Source organism: Larimichthys crocea, chromosome VII (genome assembly GCF_000972845.2).
Source record: "Larimichthys crocea isolate SSNF chromosome VII, L_crocea_2.0, whole genome shotgun sequence".
Classification (NCBI taxonomy): domain Eukaryota; kingdom Metazoa; phylum Chordata; class Actinopteri; family Sciaenidae; genus Larimichthys; species Larimichthys crocea.
The window spans coordinates 2,155,116-2,178,894 of NC_040017.1; the positions used below are offsets into that span (position 1 = coordinate 2,155,116).

At 41.5% G+C, this 23,779-nt stretch overlaps 1 protein-coding gene across 7 annotated transcripts in view; it reads left to right on the forward strand.

Annotated features, from left to right (window-relative positions):
• The window catches only part of LOC104931385 (kinase suppressor of Ras 1), a 47,800-nt gene that overhangs the window by 9,143 nt on the left and 14,878 nt on the right, over window positions 1-23,779 (forward strand). For 4 of the 7 annotated variants that reach the window (XM_027280843.1, XM_027280844.1, XM_027280847.1 and 1 more), the window contains exon 2: window positions 4,481-4,621. The exons of 1 other annotated variant lie outside the window; for it this stretch is intronic. In XM_027280843.1, the coding sequence (XP_027136644.1) occupies window positions 4,481-4,621 (141 nt within the window). Of the gene's footprint in view, window positions 1-4,480; window positions 4,622-11,154; window positions 11,427-15,138; window positions 15,266-23,779 lie in introns of those variants that run through there. 2 more of the 7 variants (XM_027280849.1, XM_027280848.1) reach the window with 2 other exon arrangements.

Sequence of the window (23,779 nt, forward strand, 5' to 3'; positions counted from 1 at the left end):
GATCATACATTTCATTGAGCACTTGGTATGAAATACAGAGCCGTTCCAGTTCCTCTTGGAGAAGTTTGCTCTTGTTCTTCTCCGCCTGGAGCTCGTCTGTGAACTTCTCCTCATTGATGATGTGGGCCACTTGCAGCTCCTCGTAGTCCACTTGCAAGAGTTTTTTTTCTTTCTCTTGGTGTTGTCTCTGACCTGGTTGGTGGTCTTTGCAGTGTTGAGAGTTTCTGGATTGGTGTACTAGTTTTTGTTTCTATTCAAGATATAAGATGCAATCCAGGATGAAGGAACCCCTCTTTAAAATGCATACTCATCATCCACACAGGTCTGAAAAATGACCAAGATGAACACAGAAAAATATGAATTCTCTGAAGAGGAAATTAAAATTAGTGCACCAATGTAATAAAACATAACAAGAGAAAACGTTTATGTCTAAAGCCTAGATAAGTCAGTTTAATTAATTTCATGTAATTCTGCAGTCTTTGATTAAAGCAAGAGACTCGTAAATCTGAACGCAAATGGCGTGCCACTAAACTGGAAGAATCTCGTTTAGTCTGGCAAGATAATCTCAAAACATACAGGAAGGCTCTCCGTAATGCCAGAGCAGCCTATTACTCTTCTTTAATAGAGGAGAATAGGAACAACCCCAGGTTTCTCTTCAGCACTGTAGCCAGGCTAACAGAGAATCACAGCTCTACTGAACCATCTATTCCTTTAGGTCTAAGTAGCAATGACTTCATGAGCTTCTTTAATAATAAAATTATAACTATTAGAGACAAAATCCATCACCTCTTGCCCTCAAGAGGCATTGATCTGCATTCTGATACAGCAAGTTTGGAAAGAGCTGTAAAACCTGATATGTATTTAGACTGTTTTTCTCCCATCAACCTTCATCAAATAACTTAAATAATTTCTGCAGCTAAGCCATCAACCTGTCTCTTAGACCCCATCCCAACCAGGCTGCTCAAGGATGTTTTACCTCTAGTTAGTCATTCTTTATTGGATACGATTAATCTGTCTTTATTATCAGGATATGTACCACAGTCCTTTAAGGTAGCTGTAATTAAACCTCTTCTTAAAAAGCCCACTCTAGACCCAGAGGTCTTAGCCAACTACAGACCGATATCAAACCTTCCCTTTCTGTCTAAGATACTTGAGAAAGCTGCAGCTAATCAGCTGTGTGACTTTCTCCATAACAATAGTCTATTTGAGGATTTTCAGTCAGGATTTAGAGTGCATCATAGCACAGCCCGCATTAGTCAAAGTTACAAATGACCTCCTAATAGCATCAGACAAAGGACTCATCTCTGTACTGATCTTAGTGCTGCATTTGACACCATTGACCATCAAATTCTTTTACAGAGACTGGAACATCGAATTGGCATCAAAGGAACCGCCCTAAGCTGGTTTAAATCGTACTTTTTAGATCGATCTCAGTTTGTTCACGTCAATGATGAATCCTCCATGCAGACCAAAGTTTGTCATGGAGTCCCACAAGGTTCTGTACTTGGACCACTTCTATTCAGTTTATATATGCTTCCTTTAGGGAACATTATTAGGAATCACTCTATCAATTTTCATTGTTATGCTGACGACACCCAATTATATTTATCGATCAAGCCTGATGAAACCACTCAGTTAACTAAACTCCAAGCATGCCTTAAGGATATAAATAGTTGGATGACCTACAACTTTCTGATGTTAAATTCAGACAAAACTGAAGTTCTTGTAATTGGACCCAAACACCTCAGAAACTCTCTTTCTAGAGACTTAGTTACTTTAGATGGGCTCACCCTGGCCTCCAGCTCCACTGTAAAGAATCTTGGAGTTGTTTTTGATCAGGATTTGTTCTTTAACGTCCACATAAAGCAAATTTCGAGGACTGCATTCTTCCACTTACGTAACATAGCTAAAATCAGAGCATCGTGTCTCAAGTTGATGCAGAAAAACTAGTGCATGCATTTGTTACTTCTAGGCTGGACTATTGTAACTCTTTGTTATCAGGCTGCTCCAATAAGTCTCTTAGGACTTAGGAGTTAATTCAGAATGCTGCTGCACGTGTTCTGACAGGAACCAAGATCAGAGATCACATCTCTCCCATTTTGGCTTCCTTGCATTGGCTACCTGTTAAATCTATAATAGAATTTAAAATTATTTTCCTTACTTATAAAGCTCTTCATGGTCAGGCACCATCATATCTAAAAGAGCTCATAATACCTTACTACCCCTCTAGAACACTACGCTCTCAGGATGCTGGGTTCCTTGTGGTTCCTATCGTCTCCAAAAGTAGATTGGGAGCCAGAGCTTTCAGCTATCAGGCTCCTCTTCTGTGGAACAAACTACCATTCTGGGTTTGGGAGGCAGACACGGTCAACACTTTTAAGAATAGACTTAAGACTTTCCTTTTTGATAGAGCTTATAGTTAGGGCTGGCTCAGGTCATCCCTTAGTTATGCTGCCATAGGATTAGACTGCCGGGGGACTCTTCCCTTCTCCCTCTCTCCCTCTTTCTCTCCCTCTCACTCCCTCTCACCATCTGTAAACATACATGTCTCATTAATGCATGTTACTAACTAAACTTCTTCCCTGGAGTTTCTGTGCTCTGTCGTCCAGCAGGTTCTCATGGATTGTGGCTGCTGCTGTGGTCCTGCATGACGTCCACTATATATATTACTACTGTCATTATTGTTACCATATCTCCATTACAGTTTATAGTTAGTTAATGATTTGTTAATGATTTGCTACTGTAATCATTTTATCATTCATTGTGATTCATTGTCATTTTATCAGTCATTGTACAATATGTTTGTGTTGATTTGTTCTGTACATGTGACATCCATTGCACGTTTTTTCCCTGTTAAAGGTTTTTTGTGGGCAAGTTTTTCCTCACTGGAACCGAGGGTCTAAGGACAGAGGGTGTCACTCCCTGTACAGATTGTAAAGCCCTCTGAGGCAAATGTACTTTGTGACTTTGGGCTATACAAATAAAATTGATTTGATTTGATTTGATATCAGTGCATGTAGCCAGGTTACTTGTGTTAAGCTATTTTTGGCCATGATTATTTTTTGTATTTTGTATTATTTGTCTCTTTGATAGGTAGACATAATTTAAGGTTACAGGGCCCCACTTAGCTTCACTTAATTTCTTAAAAAAAAAAAAAAAAGCTCTTTTGGAACAGTAGTATGTTAAAATATCATAAAACTAAATAAATGTAGCATTTTAGTTTTTTATTTTTAAAATGACCAGAAACAGCAGTCACCACTTAGTGGGTGTAAACTGACAGTCCACTGTTAGCAAGGCAAGCGCACTCCGCACACTTGCATCTGTATGATTACATTGTTACTTTATGGGAAAGTGGGTTGTCCTGTGTATGGAATGTGCCACATAAATAAAGCTTGACTTGACTTCTGAACACAAGAAAATCGAAATGTTGTAAAAGTTCTGAGTGACATTTCTGGAGCTTTAAAATGTATCATTGAAGGAATATGAGTGATATTTGCTTTATTTAAACACATTTCAGTGGAGATGAGATTTATGCAAATTCATCTGTAAACCAGAAACATTAGTACATTTGTTTGTACAGGCCACTACTTTAAAAAATCTGTTTGATGTCTTTTAGAAAAATCCATCTGACTTTTATTCCTGTCAAAGTGTTTGATTAACAATTAACTTCAGTCAGAACAACTGTATATATTCTATGTAGATGTAGAGGCCGAAGAGTGTAAGTTTAGACAAAATGACTACAGCGTGCTGGCTGCTGATTTTAGCTTTGCATTGCACTCTGCGATTGTGAGATGTCTGAGAATAGTATAGTGTGCCTAATAGTAGTATAGTAATTATAATAATAGTAGTAAGTAGTATATAATAGTAACATAGTGTCACTGCGCATTAAAGAGCTTCTAATACACCTATTTAATTTCATTTTAGAGTGGAAATATGCCAGGTTTAATGACAGCATCTGCTTATGAAGTGATGGCAAGTTTAAAATGATGGAATTTCAAAGTTTGGGGAGATGAGAGATACTTGTTTATGTCAAGAATCATCAGTGTAACAATAGTCTCTGTCATCCTCTATAACCTTACAGTTAGATGAAAAGGAGCTCTCGAGGTTGTTTCACACTTGTATTAACCGTTTTCTTGTGGGTTTAGCAGCATATTTCTGGTGTGGACCACCAGTCGGGGATTTCCACCATCTGCAGTCTTGTTTCTCGCTCCTGCTGTACTTACATACATACACTACTTGACATTTATGGTTGCTACGAGAAGGTCAAGGTTTGTTTGGAAATAATATGTTCCACTAACTTGCCCTTATTGTCTCATACACGTGTTGAAATCAACCTGTAAGCAGTTAAAAAACTTTGAGGCACAAGGCACAGAACATTTAATAACAATACTTCTTTTACTTCTGTTGTAGTCATGTTTCTGCTTTTCATTCCACCTCAGTGAGAGTGAAGCGGTCTGTGTTGTGTTGGCTTCCCCTACAGGTGAAGCTGACCAAGTACATGTGGACACAACTACAATGGAAGCAGAGGGTACGAGAAAAAGAGAGACCTGAAGCTCTGGCTGGATACCCGAGACTGGAAGACTGGCTACTAACAGCTGACCTCACACCACAGTTCATACAGGTGTGTATGTGTGTGTGTGTGTACTTTGTAGAATTGTTTGCCTGTCTGTAGTTGGTTGTAGGTTTATTAATAGTATAGAGGCAACCCACCCAATCAAAACTTAGCAAGTCAAAATGTGGATCTTCTTGTTCCAGAACCAGAAAAAAGATTGTGACAGGTCCGTCAGTCTCCAATGATTTATTGATTTATTGTAAGGTTCCAAGGACCAAGGACTATTGAAACTGGTCTATACAATGATGAAAAATACAATAACGGAAAGATGTCAAGTATATAAGTCAAGTCAAGTCAATTTTATTTATATAGCACATTTGAAAAAAAAAACAAGTTGACCCAAAGTGCTTTACAGTAATAGAGTAGACAAAATCATTAATAGTGCAGCCTCAGACTGAGCTAAAAGCAATATAATAAAAGTAAGATTTAAACTGGATTTGAAATTGCCAATAGTGGGGCAGGACTTTATGTGATGGGGTAGGCTATTCCAGAGCTTGGGGGCAGCAACAGAGAAGGCACGGTCGCCATTAGTTTTTAGGTGCGAATGGGGGACTGAGAGGAGCCGATGTGATGATGACCTGAGAGATCTGGGGGCAGAGTATGGAATCAAGAGATCAGAAATATATTGCAGAGCTAAACCATTTAGGGCTTTTTAAACAAATAATAAAATCTTAAAATTGATTCTAAATTTCACTGGCAACCAGTGTAAGTGTGCCAGGATTGGGGTGATGTGTTGTCTCTTTTTTGAACCAGTTAAAAGTCTTGCAGCTGCATTTTGCACCATTTGGAGTCTGGAAAGGGTGGAGTCAGTTAGCCCTATGCAGAGGGAATTACAATAATCCAACCGAGAGGTGATAAAAGCATGGATGACTGTCTCCAGATCCTTCTGATAAAAATGGCTTGAGTTTGGCGATGGTTCTGAGCTGATAAAAACTACCCTTAACAACATTACTGACCTGACTGTTAAAACTTAGGGGACTGTCAAAGAGGACACACAGATTCCTAATCACGTTATGACAATTTGGAGCTAGGGGACCAAGTGCATTGCTGAGAGTGGTGACAGAATCAGGTGGACCAAAGATAATTACTTCTTAATAATTACTTATTTTCATTGAATTGTAAAAAGTTACTCGCCATCCAGCATTTGACGTCATTTAGACAGTTAAAAAGATTTCTGAAGGAGCAGGTGCTATTGGGTGTGACCGGTAGGTAGAACTGTGTATCATCTGCGTAACAATGGTAAGGAATATTATGTTTTTGAAAAATGGAGCCAAGTGGAAGCATGTATAGGGAAAATAGAAGAGGACCAAAAATTGAGCCTTGAGGAATGCCACATTTAATAGGAGCAGGGGACGAGGAACAGTTCCCAATTTCAACAGTGAATGTTCTGTTTTTTAAATAGGAGGTAAGCCATTTTAGGACTGTCCCCTGTAGCCCAACTTCGGCCTCCAGATGTTTTAAAAGAATGGCATGTTCATCTGTATCGAATGCTGCGGTGAGGTCGAGGAGAACTAAAATAGCAGAAGAACCAGAGTCAGCAGAAAGGAGAATGTCATTGTGTACTTTAAGCAAGGCTGATTCTGTACTATGTAGAGCTCTAAAACCAGATTGAAATTTATCAAGGATATTAAAAGTGTTTAAGTTAGAAAAACCTGGATGAAGACAACTTTTTCTAAAAGCTTAGAAATAAATGGTAATTTAGAAATGGGCCTAAAATTATTCATGTCACTGGAGTCTAGGCTTATTTTTTTAACAGAGGTTGCACAATTGCATGTTTAAAACATGAAGGGACAACTCCATTTGTTAAGGAGCTATTGACTATGGCTGAAATAAGTGGACAGATTGTTACAAAAATCTCCTTAAACAGGCGTGTTGGTAAAATTTTAGAAGGGCAGTAGGTAGAATTCATATGTAAGACCATGTCAGATAGCTGAGAGGATAATACTGGTTGGAAGTGCAGGAGGTGACTGGCAGGGTGATGTATATCTGATGGGTCAGGGCCTGAGGGTAAGCCTCACAGGTTTCAGTAGTGAAGATGGGCATAGTGACTGTGGTAGTATATTGAAAATAATTGTTTTCATTCTAATTGGCCTCTGACTGGAGGAGCTAAAGTAGTCCACAGCAGTGTAACATGGTAAGAAACATGGATTGCTTATATATGTTTGGAATAATGAGATTTGAGGATTGTGATAGGTAGGGAGGTGTTAATTCATGCATGACACTTTTGTAGGTACAGTCATAAATACGATTTTGCAGTATGATCTGGATAAAACAGGAAGTCAGTGGAAAACAGTGTCAGTGTGTTCAAACATTATGGTTCACCTCACTGTGAAGAGTTTTTAGTTTGGTAGAGTGGGAGATGTTACAGTAGTAGTACAGCATCTGTGAGAACATAATATTGATGCCAACGTTTTACTCATTGCAGCAGGATTTTGCAGTCAATGTGTGTCAAATGTGGCAAGAGAGTTTCATGACCTAAAAACCAGACAGGAGAGTCTACCATGGTAAGGCTACATTCAGACAGGATCAGGCTGTGCTGAATCACCACAGGGTTGTACGACAGTCTGTGGATAACCACTGCAAAACGATCAGGAAATCATTTTTTATTTCTCTGATTAACCAACATTATCGAGGCTGGCGCTCACTCACTCTCAATCATTCTATGTCTCTTGATCAAAGCTCTCCTTCCGTCTCTCTCTCTGTCTCTCTCTCTCTGTCTCTCTCTGTCTCTCTCTCTCTCTCTGTCTCTGTCTCTGTCTTTCTCTGTCTCTGTCTCTGTCTCTCTCTGTCTCTCTCTCTCTCTCTCTCTCTCTCTCTCTCTCTGTCTCTCTCTCTCTGTCTCTCTCTCTCTCTCTCTCTCTCTCTCTCTAAATAGTGAGTGAAGTACAGTAGGCTACTCTTACATTATGAGGTAGTATCCCTGCCCTCTCAGCCAAGATGTATTTATATATATATATATATTTAAGACCTTTCTCATCTACTGACCACTCGATGTGCTTATACACATTCATTCATACACTGATGGCAGAGACTGCCATGCAATGTGCCATCTGCTCAGCAGGAGTGATACAGCACTTCCTGTGTGCTCCCGCTGATACTAAGCTTACCCATACACACACATTCACACCCTGATGTCACAGTCATCAAGATCTCTACCTTGACAGTAACGTTTCCTCTAGTGGTATCTTCTGAACTATTCAACCTCTTATATGACCTTTGGTCCCCTTTGAAATGAACATTCCGTGAGCTTTAAATCAATTACGCTACTGACATCAGCAGGACAATAAAAAACAGAGACCAAAGTTTGAAGTGTTCCATCATATATGACGGACAAGGCTCTGTTAAGCTGTTTCATGACTAATTGCTTTACTTTCAAGTTATTTTCAGTAATTGTTTTGTGAATTTTTGTTGAAAATCCAACTTTTACTCAAAGTAGTATTTTAAATGTGTCCTGATATGTTTCATCAGATTTACAAAAGTTTTGCTCAACTCTTGGAGCTTGCAGTCTCTGGCACGTTTTTTCCAGACTTGCTCTGACAGAACCAAGGTGCATCTCAGATTTTGTTTTTTGGTGGTCATGGAGACAGCTTGTTCAGCCACGACCTGCTGAACATGGTCCAAATGTGGGGAGTGTTGCCATTTTAGTTCAGCTGCTGGCAATTTTTCTGCTTTAGACTAAAGACCAAAGGCCACTTATCTATGTTCGGGCCATGAGATCACCAGATGGGATATGAAATCCCTTCTGCATGTTCTGTGTTTGTCTTGGAGTCTCAACAACAACAGTTGGATGTGCCCTGAAAACCTCTGCAGTTTCCTGGAGATGTCCTGATCAGATGTTGAGTAACTCCTTTCTACATGATGCAGTGGTTCTACTCAGAGCTCCTTCCAGATGTCTTAGCACCTCATCCTATCCCTATGGGTGAGCCCAGTCACCCAGCAAAGGAAACTAATTTTCGCAAATCTTATCCCTGACATCATTCCTTTGGTCACTCATCAAAGCTTGTAACTATAGATGAGGGCTGGAACATAATGCTTCACTTTCAGCTCCTGCTTTGCCACAACAGTACAGTGCAAGTTCTTGCATTAGGCCCGATGAGACCTTTTTCTCATTTATTTGAATGCTTTCAGACTGCAGTTCTGTGGGCCACAGGGTATGCCAGAAAAAAACACAGCAAACTGTGGTAAAGAATTTGAGCCTGATTTAACCTATGGAAAAATGCAACCTCCCTGTGTCACTGTGTCTACCCTGACCAGACCAGTCAAACCAGTCAAACTGCTCCACAGTCAGCCTGAAATGTCACTGAAACTGAGTGATCCAGCTTCATCGATACTCTACCTGTTGTGTCCTTGATTGGTTTATTTTATCGACCAGCTTCTATGTCTGTCTTGAGTAACAGAAATGTGGCTCTAACTGGATGTGCTTGTTGGAACCAAAGACATTTTCATCTTTGCTCGACGAATTTGTAGTTTGAGAATGAATCCCTGGTAATAAACAGAGCCTCACCTGTGTTTCTGACATGTTAAATTTGACTCCTGTTCATACAACTTAAACATTAACCATCAAGACTCTTAATCTGGTCTATCAGGAGCCAGTCTGGTAAATGATTCTATTGTACTATTTACATAATGATGTGTGTGTGGAGGTGTTTCTGGTATGCCAGACTCTAATTACTATGTGCTCCCAACCAGTCAAACTGGTTTGAACTCAGTCTGTTTACAAATATAAGAGATTAGGTGAGGGGCAAATACCTATATAATACACATTGTATGTCCACTTGCCAGGAAAATTATGTAAATCGAATTTGGGAGATAAATGATTTCGGTGGTTTGATTTGTTATTTCCATTTTTCACTAAGTGTGTCCATTACATTACATTACATTTAGTAATTTAGCTGATGCTTTTATCCAGCCCCATCAGGAGGGCGTTGCAGAAATCTAGTCTTGAGATGACCACAGCTTGTGTCAGCAGTTGGGTAGCATGTTGAGTTAGTAAGGCCTGATTTTTATGATGTTGGTGCAAAGCAGCACGACTGGGCAACTGAGGTGACATGATCAAAGAAGGTTATTTGGTCATCAATCATTATTCCTATGTTTCTCGCTACCGTGGTAGGGGCAAGACATAGGGAATCAATTTTGATGTTGATGTCAGGATGTATGGTAAGTTTGGCTGGGAGGACCAGCAGTTCAGTCTTTGAGAGGTTCAGCTGGAGGTGATGTGCCTTCATTCATGTCGATATGCCTGAGTCATTCTGAGATCCGCGTGGAGGCCAAGGTGTCGTCGCAAGAAAATGATAGAGCTGAGTCTAATCTGCATAGTAGTGATAGAAAAAATCATGCGAGGGGATAATTGGAGGTGGTGTAGAGCAAATAGAAGGGGCCCAGCACTGAGCCCTGTCCAATGTCCAAGCCAGGATATGCTTAATGAGCGCCCTCTGAGGTAGGATTCAAACCAGAAGAGAGCCCAACCATGTTTGAGAGGATAGAGAGGAGGATGGGATGGTTGACTGTGTCAAAGACAGCTGATAAGTCAAGCAGAATAAGGGCTGGCTTCTTCTAAGGCTGCTGTCACAGACAACAGAGCAGTTTCGGTCGAGTGACCGCCCTCGAAACCAGATTGATTTGTATCAAGAAGATTGTTCAGTTAGAGGAAAACCGTTTAATAGCTTTAGATAGGAAGGGCAGAAGTGAGACTGGACGATAGTTCTCAACCTGAGCAAGGTTCAGATGGTTTCTTGAGTAGAGGTGTTACCCGAGCTGCTTTGAATACAGTGGGAAATGTGCTGGAGGTCAGTAAAGCATTTATCATATGTGTGACAGCTGGTGTGAGGGTTGGGGTGATGGATTGAAGTAGGTTGGTTGGTATAGGGTCCATCAAGCAGTAATGTAGTAGACGGTTACACGTAAGCCGTTTGGATACCTCACTCTTAGAGAGGGGTGTAAAGGCAGAAACAGAAGTGGCAGTAATGTGAAAGTGCTTGCTGATTGAACGCGGCTGTTCTTGCGTTTGACTGATTAACATAGACCACCCTCTGACGTTGCAGTGAATGGTTTTTCAATAGAGGTGTAAATTACTCACACCTGAGTAAAATGACCGAAACTCGTGTGTAGACAGGAGGATAGACTATGAAACATGGACATAGAATTTAATTGTCAATTAACTTTCAGTTTGATTCATACTCAGTATGAGCGAACAGTGTTATGCAGTGATTTTGACCATTTTGAAGTTTGTGGTCGGATGTAGGGAGTTTCTTTCATGTGCAGTCTGAATACATCACTGATGCTGTCTGAGGCCTACAGGGCCGGGGTGAGGTCCGGTAGTTGCAGTGCGTTGGTTGGACAGAATCCTGCAGTGTTTTGAATAGCAGCAGCCATACTGCTCTGTGTGATGAGCACTTACCCAAACTAGAATGTGTTGAGTCAGCTGTTCTGCAAGTCTCTGTCCCTCCCCAGTGTGCTATTTATACACACCCAAACCAACCACTGCACATACCAACAAACACACACAGGCACAAGCGCTTACACATACACATATTGTCTGATCTACATAGAGGAACACACACACACACATGCACACAGCTCAGCAGACTTGAAAGCACCTTGTAAACAAGAGTGAACACAAACAGTGGAGGCAGGGTTCGAGCTGTGCCTCAGGGTGACTCAGTTTTTTTACTGACACTGCGCTGAGGAGGAAGCGACAGGTGGCCTGACAGTCGGAGAGCCGCAGAGAGCAGTAGACGTTTAGGCTGATGGTCAGCCCGCATGGGAGCAGCTGGACTTTTACAAAATCTCACAGGATTGCGTGTAGCATGCTCAGGTAGGATTCTAAATCAACGTTCAGTCAAGCTTTAGGAGGCTGCACTTTTCTTTGGATACATGCAGAGTGACTGAAATGCGTCTCTGGTGAGCTGTGTAATTTCAAATCAGTTCTTTCTCTCTTGCAAACTTCAGACTTGGCTTCTTCCACACTATAATAGCACATGTCCTCCATAGCGGGTTTGTGTTGTTGCAAAACTAGTTCAGTGTGATTTACATGTTCTTTTGTATGAATATGACACTTTACGTATCTTTCTTTCTCCACTTAACTTGCTACAAGCTCTCAGCACAGGTCCAACAGATTCCTTGCTGTCTTTTACATGTGTACTTAAATAACAGTTTTTACTTGCTGAGTGAGATTCAGCTCTTTATTTTTCGTGGTGTTATACACGTCTAAAGTTTAAACTGAGAAGTTTGGACTCATCATCCTCTTTATTGTTTCCTTATGAACTGTGAGGTTACCCCAGGGTGCTTTGTTAGAATACCATTACACTCAATGTTAAAGAAAACTGAGACAGCACTTTACCAAAAAAATGTATTCAAAACTTGCACATGTCCGTTTGGTTTCTGTTCCAGTGGTCTTCATTTCCGTGGTTCAGGTTTGAGCTGGTAAAGCGTGTCCTGGTCTGTCCTGGCAGTCCCCTAGTCCTGACCAGTAACCGTAGTCATTCTGTGATCTGTGGCTCACTGCACACTGTGAGTCACTCTACAGGAATGTTTGGTCACTGAGCAGAATAAGTTTATAATAGGTGACAGTGGTCGCTGTCAGTTTCTGTTGACCATGTTTGCGTAGGCTGTTTTTATCAGCATCTATAAATGAACGATATGTGTACGCCACATGTTGAGTTTGCACTGATAATCATCAAGTTTTTTTTTTGTTTTGACCCAATGACCTTTCCTCTAAAGATTTTCACTTTCTATCATCTGACATCTTCTTTGAACCTGTCTTCTGAACTTGAGTCACCTGATTTGGACTCAAATCAGTCTTGAGTCATAAACCTGCTGACTTTGGACTTGACAAAATTCAGACCTCATTTGTGCATACAAAACTGTGCAATTATAAAGCAGCATAAGGAAAGGTGTGTTGGACTGCAAATGTATACAAATAGTATAAAACATAAAAAGGCACACTTTACATGGTCAAACCAGCAAATGTTAGGCTTTAAAAGAGTTTTTGTTTAGATTATTATTGCATAATGGTGCACTCTGAAGCAGTCTCTCCTGGAAGACATTTAGTCTGTTTTACACATGCAATGTGAAATCGAGAAGTTTGAACCACTTGCTTCCCTTTAACCTCTGCACAGCTGGCCAATCACAGCGTGAAGTGGGTGTGAATGTCAAGTTGTAACGGGTTTAAAGGACATTGCAAGCAAGGAATTCTTTATACTGTTTGAAAGGTGCAGAGAACATCACTTAAGTTTGTCTTTATATAATGAAATAAGTTTCTAGTTAAGAAAACAGTCAGTTTAGTGTTTGCACATGTCCATGGTTTCACATTTTGCATGTGTGTTCGTGTATTGTGGAAGAGGCACGCAGGTACGCAGAGGTGCTGCCCTGAGGGGCAGAGCTGGGATCAGACGTGTTCTCACAGTCTTTACATGATTTAGAGAGTTCAATCATTTGCACGATGAGACAGAGCTACAGAGGGGAGGTGGGGGGTGCTGGGTCATGTAATGAGACAATTCCTTTTTCAAATTAAATGCAGGAATGACTGAGATTTTCAGGTGCTGCACATGGTGTTCCACTGACATGCAGATCCCATCATGCATTTAGAGATACAAGGCCGTGCTCACATTCTCATTAGAGCTGTAACTTTTTTCAGTAAATTGTTTTAATCATTGTTCAAGCAAATGATCTTCTGATAATTACAGAAGAAGCAGTAATGTCAAATCTGTGGATGAAAGACAGACAGCTCATCTAACTGTGTGCATATACACATACATGATCCTAAAACTGTCATTAAAGGACACATCTGAATCTCATCAGGGCCTCTTGGCTTTCTGTCTCATGTAATGGATTCAGAAAGTCTCCCTACATTATCATTACATTGAATGCTTTTAACCGTAAGTGCATTCAGCAATGAGGATAGAACCCCAGCTTCATCAAATATACTGAACTGCTTCAATTGCGACATCTCGAACAATAGGAAACATTTTTATAGCTATCATGGGCCGAGGTTCAGTCTGCGACTGGAGATGTTAACAGAGAGCTTTTACTACAGCTGTGGAGCCAGGACAGGAAACAGTCAAGACTTTATGTGATGACAACTTGTCCTTATCTCTGTCCCTCTGACGTGCCTGGAAAGATAAAGAAAGTGCTGTGTAATGGAAAATCTAATGTCATGTTTGGGTGTCTTTCTGCTTTGTTTCCTTTTTGCTGTTGAGTGTCACCGAAACAGTGAAACCACAGAAGACATGAAGTGATTGACACAGACATTCATTTTAATATTCTCTATAACTCTCTATAAGATTTGTGACTTTTTCCTGAACAGGTGTGAAGGAATCAGTGGCTGCCTGTTATAAATTACAGCCAGTGGGCAATCCCCTCAGAGAGTAGATGCTTCCAGAGAAATGAATCATGTTTTGTGGGAAGCGTTGCTATATCTTATCCACATGTGGCTCTGTGGAAACACACAACAAGAAAGAAAGGGATGAGAGATGATTACAATTTGCATTGTGTGTTGGTCCTGGTCATGCTTGCGCCTCTCCTGCTGCAGCAGCTCCGTCAGCTCAAGAGTCGATCACACTGTACAGCAGGTATGCCCGGCATAGCTACAGGTATAGGATGGCAGGAACGCTTGCATGTAGAACTGACACTGACAACAAGTGTAAGTACGGAGACACAGCACTAATGGAACTGTCCAGTTATTCCATGAGATTTCACTCGGGGGCTTCGCTACTGATGGATAAGACGAATGGTGTTTGTAAGAGCTGGGTGAAAATGTGTCATGATGCATCACTGTTACGTTCTGTGCAACCAAAGCATGAAGAGCTGTGTGATCTTCAACCGACATTGTCAGGGAAAGTTTGAAGGAGCCAAAGAAGAGACGGCATCTCAACCTGCCAGTCTACATAAACACATGCAGGTTCACTGCTGCCTGTACGTTTATCACATGTGCTGTCAAACTCTGTCACAGCCTGCTTACAGATGGACACAGTTTCTCAGACAGTACATTTTTGATGTTGCACGTGACCAGTTTGGGCTCAAATATTCTGTTTTCTGTCAACTATACCCCCCTCTCCACCCCCAAAACAGCATGCTGGCATGCAGAGGAAGTGGAGGATTTCTTGCGAGGTAGGGTGGGGTGTACTGATTAGACGTTAGCTTCCGGAAGAGTGAAGAGGGTAACTGCAGGGATTGTTTGAAAGCTTATCACAGCGACAACAATTTGTCTGGAGTGTTGCTAGGGTACACGTTCTTTAAAGCAAGAACCTGAGCTCATTTTCCAAGGTGGTTTAGATAGTAAAAGTCACTCACTTCTTTCGAGGCCAGCTCATAAAAAACACGCCATGTCAGAGTGAAAAAGCACTTAGAATTCCAAACAAAGTGAAAATCAAACTTTTCCCAGAGGGAGCCTGGCGGCTGTGGATGGTCGCCGCTGGCCGCTGATGCACAGCTTTGGCATGTCAGGAAGACAGACTGGCTGACTGGAAAGCCCTGCTAAGAGGGAGGGAGGGAGGGAGGGAGGAGAAAAACAGGGAGTGTGATAACAGCGCTAGGAAGACGTGTTGGCTCTGTCAGTGTTCTTCCCAGCAGCCTGCTGTGCTCACGGATTATTCTACAGCGTTGCCTGGATTATGAGAGCGGGGGATCTGATGTTCCGTAGATCTTCACAACATGGTAATGTAACAGGAGCAGACCTCTACTGCGTCCGCCTGCCAGCTTCTTGCATATGGAGTGTGTGACAGAAGGGTTAAATAAGGTGTTTCCTTCATTTCCTTATTTGACAGCAGCACTGTAGGAGAACAATGCTACACCTTTACTTGCATTTTCAGGCAGTTACAGTGTGTGTTGTTAGTTTAGGTGTGTGTGTGTATTCTGTTTGCTCAGCTGTTTGCGTCTTGTCTATTGTTGCTGGCAGTGGTGAGTTTTGGGACGGACTTTTATTTACCTGTTAGGTGGAGGCGTCTATCCAAACCCACGTGCCTGTTAGTGTGGACTCTACCCTGCTCATCCAGTCTGTGTGCTTTACTGTTTGTTTGTGTGTGTGTGCACGAGAAAGCAGTAATTAGTGTCAGAGGAAGAGGAGAAGAGTTTTATTTGTGATTTAACTCTTTTTCACTCATTCTGCTGTCTCTCTGTCAGTGTTTCTTCTTCTTCTTCTTTCCTTCCTTTCCTTTCGGGCTTTCGTCACCTGTAAACACAGGCAGCTGAGGCATGCCCAGGCACTGCCCAGGTATCGGTATGCGTCAGCTTTGCAAACTGTGTTGTCTGTTTCTCAAACCTTTTTATGTTTTATTGAAGCGGAGTAAACCAGAAATGACAAGAGAACTAAACAACATTCACTGTCTATGAAAAGAAGGCAGTCAATGACAAACCATTTCACTTATTCATTCTGACCTGATGACTGACCCTCTCACTGAAACAGCATTCGCAGTAACCCTAACCACTAACCATAAAATCAAACAGATTTCAAATCATGTTGAAGCTACACTGACGTGGAATCAGGTGAGCGGTGTCTCTGTCATTCTGCGGCCCGTCTCTTCTTTAACTTTGTGCTCTGCTATGTAACGCTTTACAGCAAGTCACGCACCACTAACTATTGACTGATTTTAATGAAACCGGATCATATTTTATGGACTACATGTTTTCTGATGTCCTCTGCCTCAAGTCTCTGAGATCTAGAGGGTTTCCTAATGGACATTAAGTAAACCCTACAATAGTAGTACTGGAAAATTAGATTTGTTTTCAGCTCATTGAATTACAGCTAAGCCTCGGCTGTATGACCTACTGATTTACATATACATTAGTTAAAGCAATACTACATAGAAAATGGTTTCAGAGTGTAATCCCACTGTGGTATGTGTATGTGGTAAACATGGACAGCTGTACACGTGTTTTTGATATTACTTCTGATCAAAAACTAGCAACTCGACAGCTTTGCTAACAGCTAAACATCAAGCAAGTGGCTGTTTGTGCTCTCTCTCTCCTTTTCTCTTATTTCTCCACTTTAGTCTCTTCTCCTCTGCCATTATGTCCACAGAGCATTCCCATGTGCCCTGGGCCTGTAAACCTCCTCTTCTTTTTCCCGGTGGTCCAAAGCTCTGTCCCTGTGGTACACATGCTAACTCTCCCCTGGTTTTAGAGCTCACAGTCCAGGCAGCCCAGCTAACAAACTAAGCTAGCATTAGCTAACAGCAGCTACAGTTGGCAGCAGTTTACTTCACTGTCCATCATAAACTCTGTAAATCACAGAAAACATTTTCTCCATAAAATATGATCCAGTTTCACCAAAATCAGTCAAACAGGGGGGCGTAAGGGGGCACAGAATGAGCCGAGACGGCATTCACCATCACTATTTTCTGGTAGAACAGTTACATAATGTTGCTTTGAAGGCCTTGGTTGTCCATCAACAAGAACAGGATGCAGGCCTGAATGAGCTGAAGGAGTCTGACTATCTTTCCACTGTTGCTCCACACTCCTGACTGCATGGCCGGGCAGGCTCGGTCAGGTTCTGTGTTGACACTCGAGCTCTGAGCTTGTCCGTTTCAGTTCATTTCGTTTCACTATTAGATGTGGACAGAAGCATAACCAAAATACTTACGTGATGAGGGTTATTGGTCACTGGCAGTGTACAGGAGCAGTCACACGTGTCTTATTTTTATGATGTTCTACATTGTAGATGAACACTGAACTGACTGTTGGTGTTGTTTGTCTTCACGTCTCCCCTCCTCTGTGGGTCATGCACTCAGACCCGCTTGGATTGGAAATGACAACCTGTGACTTGACCGTGACGCGACATAACAGTCCTTTGCTTCAGCTCTCACTTGCAGTGTAGTAACGGGACTAGCATGGATAGCATGTGATCAACAGATATTCAGACTGGACAAACAGGTTCCATTATTTTCTTCTGGGGAATGTGCTATCAGTCAATTGTCCTGGTTGGGATTTAGTGACAGCTGTTTGACATCTGGACATAGCATAAAGCTGAATCTCTCTAATGTAGTCCGTGAGAGAGAAAAAGCACAATGAGCGTAATGCTGCAACATTAGCTACATCAGCTTGATGCAACCACTTTGAATTGTCTGGTGATATGTATGCTCACAAGTTGTTAGCATGGGACTCTTTGCCATCCCTCCTTTCTGTAGCATTCACAGCTGATAAGACATTTCACCAGGGCAGACTCTCAAAGTCTTTGAACTTCCTCCAGACAGACCAAACATGATTCACAGTGTTGTGCAAGTTCACACTTCACAAAAGCTGGCTCAAACTTCACTTCACACACTTTAAAATATACTAGCTCCTGTTCATGTCACACACCTGTCAGAGTTTGACTTGCGAGGAGCTCTCTGGTTGTTGGCTCGTGGTAAGACTGCATCTGTGTTTTCTCTTCCTGTTTATGAATATTATGTTCATAATTTTTTTTTAGATAATTTTTTTGGCCTTTACAAGCTTTTTTATTTCTGACAGAGACAGCTGAAGAGTGACAGGAATGTTGGAGAGAGAGATGGGGAATGACATGCAGGGAAGAGCCACAGGTCAGATTCAAACCCTGGGCTTCCACAGCAGGACCAAGCCTTCACACATGGGGCGGCTGTTCTACCAAATGAGCTAAACACCGCTCCATAGTGAGCACAGTTTGACCAGAATATCTTTATTTGGAGTTTGGGACTGTAGTGTATGAGGAAGATTCACTTTACAGCTGTATGGTGACCAGGGCTTGTCGACACTATTCATCTTCAGAAAATATGTTATTTGAGAGTAAGTTTATGTTCTGTGTTATGGTCTTAATGTACTTATTATGCTAATCAGTCAAACACTGAAGCTGCGGGGAGGATCAATCCATAGCCATATATTTATCTCCTGATGGGAAAATAGCGTGAGGCACTGCACAGATTTGAAAAATACTTTTTATTTTCTTACTAACTTCTTACTTTTTCTAGAACATATTGTATAATGTGTTCAATAATTTATGTACTCTAAATAAAAATTGGCCAGATGACTCCATAATATTGTATAATTTCACTGTATTCATTACATCAGCACTGTCCATGTAGACTGTTCTCTCATCCAGTCTGCATTCAGTTCAAACAAACCTGAAGATTGACTGTTTCCCACCAGAGTCCTGCCCTCATTTTACTGGATCTCTGAGGCTTTTCATTCCTGGAATGTCTGCTAAAGTCTGGCGTTGTGGTCAGTGCTGGAACTTCTGTTTTTTTGTTACGCAATGACTGTCACCAGAGTGGACATGAGAGGGATGCTGGTCCTATCATGTTAAAAGGCACTTCATCAAAACATTTTCTCAGAATGAGAGTCAGATCATTACTGTGAACTGTGAGGTCAGTTTGTTGTGCAGTTTCATATGACGTGGAGATAAGTTCTTTAGATCGCTCAAATAGACAAATGATTTCCTCTGTTAGGAGGTCCTCTTTTTGTATTCACTTCTGCACTTCATGTATTTTACATGAAGTTACTATCTGCAAAATATTTGTGATTCTTTTAAATAAAAAGGCATGTGGGTTTTTTAATCCGATGCCTCTCAGCAGGACAACTTAACTAACCCTAATCATGATCTTTCCCTCATTTTTTTTGTGCCTAAACCTAACCAAATCTCAAATATTATACAACTGATTAATTTCTAGCTTTGATTTGTAACAGTTTTGGTAGACACACAGCTGATCATCGTGCTGATAGCAGCATCATCACAGACTGATCCTTTAAAGCTGACAAGATGGAATGCGGAGAGGAGGCTACATTATTTGATTGTTTGGCAGTGCTGCGCACTGATCACAGATTTTAGTCAGAAAATCAAGTATTAAAAAATTTAAACAGTATAAATATATATACACGATATGGAAAGAGCAGTACAGCTCTGCAGGAATTGCAAGTGCCACGTAATGTGCAAATGTTCACAGTGTGTGGAATATTTTGTGTGCAGGTATTTAATTAAAGTCCAAAGATGCTAAATAAAGACTCACGTTAAAGTAACACGTTGAGTTTGTGGATCTAATGTCACTGTGACATGTAGAGACTGGGGTGGAGTGTGAAAGAGTGTCAGAGGGGGCTCTGTGCCTTGTTGATAAGGCTAGCTGCAGACAGGAAAAAACTGTTCTTGTGGCGTGAGGTTCTGGTCCTGATGGACCGCAGCAGAGGTGGAAGGGATCAGCCACAATCTTTCCTGTACGCACAGGTCCTGGAGAGACAGCAGATTGCAGCCAATCACCTTCTTTGCAGACCTGATGGGCAGCACTAATGAGATGATCGGTGGTTCGATTCCCGGCTCCTCCAGTCTGCATATCGAAATGTCCTTGGGCAAGATACTGAATGAGAAAAGGCACAATGAGCGTAATGCTTGAGCCTGCAACGTCAGCTTGATGCAACCACTTTGAATTGTCTGGTGATATGCTGCTCCCGGAGGTGGTGTGTGAATGTGTGTGAATGGTTAGCTCCTCAAACTGATGAGCAGTTGGCACCTTGCATGGCGGCCAATGCCATCAGTGTATGAATGTGTGTGAATGGGTGAGTGAGATATGTAGTGTAAAGAGCTTTGAGTGGTTGGAAGACCAGAAAGGTGTTATATAAGTACAGTACATTTACCATGGTGTGACAAACTGAACCATCCAGACATTAAAGCTGAAGCTCTGACATACATGAACCAAAATAGAAGAAGACCTACCACCTTACACATTTCAAGTGACGATGCAAAAGCATGCTTTCTCCTCAGAAAACTGGGCCTGGCTCTAATCATTTCTCTTTCTAATGTGACTTCACTGTAAGTGATGAGGAACACTGTCCTGGTTCTGTGTGAAAATGAGTTCAGCTGAAGCTAAGATGTGACTTCATTGGTTTGAGGGACCCCCAGCAGAACCTGATGAACTAAAGACATGTTTATGTAGTCAGAACACTGAAAGTCTTTAAAGTAATGCTTCTATGAACATCTCTCTGCTAGTGTCACGAGTTTGATTCAGTTGAATTTAAAGATTTGACAGAAGTTAGTCGGGAGCGTTATCTGCCAAACACATCACTGCCCATCATTATCCCAGCCTGTCCATTTCACTTAGCACGGACACAATGCAGGAAACAGCCAGTTGCCAGGAGATTAAGCCAATCCCTTTCCCCCATTCTCTTCATTAAACATACACACACACACACCCCAAGGGCTGAGAAAACACATTCCAGTAAAATAGAAGCAGTGTAGAGTAAACCCTGTTTTCACAGTTTGCCAGCAGATTCCAGGAATCAGTCTTGCATCAGGCTTGCTGTTGGACAGCAGTTCAGAGAGAAGCTGACAGTGGACTGCTTTTTGATTTGAACGTTTACAACCTTTTTTCTTTTTTTTCTTTTTTTCAAAAATGCCTTTTATGGTGAATTCTGTGGAATCCTGCACTTCTTAATATACTGACTTGTTTTTATGTCAGTTTCTTATTTCTGCATTCATTTGCAAATGAGCCATTTGTTCCTCTAGTCCAGTCTGGCTTTTCTTTATATTCACACTGAATAAGAAGCAGAGATTCAGCTGTCTGATGACCCAGCTTTTCACAGAAAACCTTCCCTTCTCCACTTCCATGTACTCTGTTGAAGCTTGTTCTGCTGCTTACACAGGAATAGTCTGACATGTTAATAGAAGTACATGGATGAGCACATATATTACACTGGGGAACATGTTACGTTAGATTTTTATGCTGATTAAAACTAAAATTGGCATGCTGATTCCAAAATTGCAGTCAATTTTTTTCTAGCGCGTCAAGTTTTTTGACGGTCCACAGCTGACCCTCCAGATAAGCAAAATTCCACTGATCAGCTGTAGTAAGACTTGCCTGCTTATTACGATTGGACTCATCTACAGCTACGTGGCAGCTTGTTTGGTGAGAGGTGTGTGCAGCTCCCAATAGGTCAGTACTATCAATATCTGCACACAGAAAGCTGGCATAGTAGGAATGAAGAGGATTTGTGCTGGCTTTTCTCTTCACCTTGTAACCATGGGCATACCGTTGTAAGTTCTACTTGGTTTGATGCTGTTTTTGTAGCTTTCAAAGCTTGTAACTATTCCATCTTAGTGTTTTAGTTACATAGGTATATATTTTCCTGCTACTTCTAGTGTTTACGGATGTGGCTCACAGGCAGAGCGGGTCGTCCACTAATCAGATGATCGGCGGTTCGATCCCTGGCTCCTGCAGTCTGCATGTTGAAGTGTCCTTGGGCAAGACACTGAACCCCAAATTGCTCCTGAAGGCTGTGCCATCGGTGTGTGAATGTGTATGAATGGTTAGATCCTTAAACTGATGAGCAGTTGGCACCTTGCATGGTAGCCAATGCCATCAGTGTATGAATGTGTGTGAATGGGTGAATGAGATATGTACTGTAAAGAGCTTTGAGTGGTCGGAAGACTAGAAAGGCGCTATATAAGTACAGTCCATTTACCATTTAACACGTGAAAAGTTGGCATTTGGTATCCCCATGGTTTGGCGAGAGCAAAAAGATCATTGCACAGACTGTTACTTTTGTTTAGTCAAAACAAGCACATATCTGTTAAGTACAGTATTTTTCAGATTTTTTAAGAAAACAATATTCCCATAGTTAAAAAACTTGACATGATAGAGAAAAACTGAGATCAGTTTTGGATTCCGCACCCAGAAATGAGTTAAAAACAGCTGTCAGACCTAACTCGACTAAAATTGTGTTCCCCAGTGTTATCAACTTTTATTGGCCAAACAAACTGAGGTCCTTTTAAAAATCTCCATAAGGTCCAAACTGATGTTTAATTGTTTTATTACATCTGGCCTTGATCCTCCAGTATCTGGACCAGCAATGAGAAAAAGTCAGCATAAAAAGTTTACTGTACAACAGCACAACTTTCTAACTTTATTCTGTGATGCTTCTTCTGATGTGCTCAGCTTGAGAATAACATGACAGAACTGAGGTACTTCACAGACTTTCCTGATGGAATGCTAAGTAACAAACTGCTAACTGTTGTTAGCTCAGTCAGGCTTGTAGCTAACTGAATTGACTGCGCCCCGGGATGTCAGGTGCCAAACCTGGCAAGAAAACCACCTCAGCAGGCTGCTGTATTCCCTGTTAGACTGGACACTGCTGCTTTCAGAGGTCATGTTTAGTCCTGGGTCGGCGCATGTTCACTGAAACGCTGAGACGCTCACACTAGATCATCACCTGCAATGCATAGCACTTGGGATGTAACGCACCCTCACTATTGGCTACTGAAAATGCCAATCAATATTTGTCCCTCCCTATTTTTTAGGAAACAGCATTCTACTTCCTGTTTCATAGAGACTGTAAATAAGCAAATGTGATGAAGTCTCTGCTGCATGGCGCGGCCTGCAGCATGTTGGAGCGGCATGAGCAAAGTGAGGAGAATGTCACACAGGTCGCTCTTTATACATCTAAATATATCCTGCTTACCCATTCTTTTCCTTCCTTTTCTTTCCACAAGAAAGAAGTATTGAATTTCTCCATGGTTATGCTATGATGATAATGATGTCACTGTTTTTCACTGGGTTGCTTTGGGTTAGTGCCACACACTGTTCCATGGAGCGCAACAAACTAATTACTGTAAGTGAAAGTGAAAAGTAAGGGTGAGGCTCCACTTCCAAGCAGCGCTTCAAACGTCATCCTCTTTCTGAAACTGTGAGGAGTACACAGGCTGTAGTTCAGTACAGTCAGAGCACCTAACTGCACTGACTCAACAAATGAGTCTGCGCTGTCCTGCTGTTAAAGCACTGACTGGTGTGTGAGGTGGGGGAAAGGTAAAGCATCATCTTTGGACCTCCTGCCTGATAAAACATGTCGGTTTGACAATGCATAACTGCAGCAGAGAGCCTGAACTGCCAGTGCTCCTTTCTGCAGATGCTACTTTGAACCTGTGAAGCGTTCACAGACTGCACTGACAGCAGCTTGTGTCAGCTGTGTTAATTGACTTCTGTTATCTTGGTAAAAGTGTTCATCCTGTTTGGTGCATAAAAACCATGTTGTTACTGTTGGTGTCACAGTGTGCACAGTGTGGTTTCCAGATATTCATCTACAAGTAGAAATGCGTGTGAATAACTACTTTTATTCCGGAGTCTAGCACCAAAGGCTAAGTAGTGTCTTCATGGACGTACATGACTGAGAAATTATGGTGATTTATCCAGATGTGTCCAGATGGTACATCAGATATTTACCCATTTGAACATACAAGGC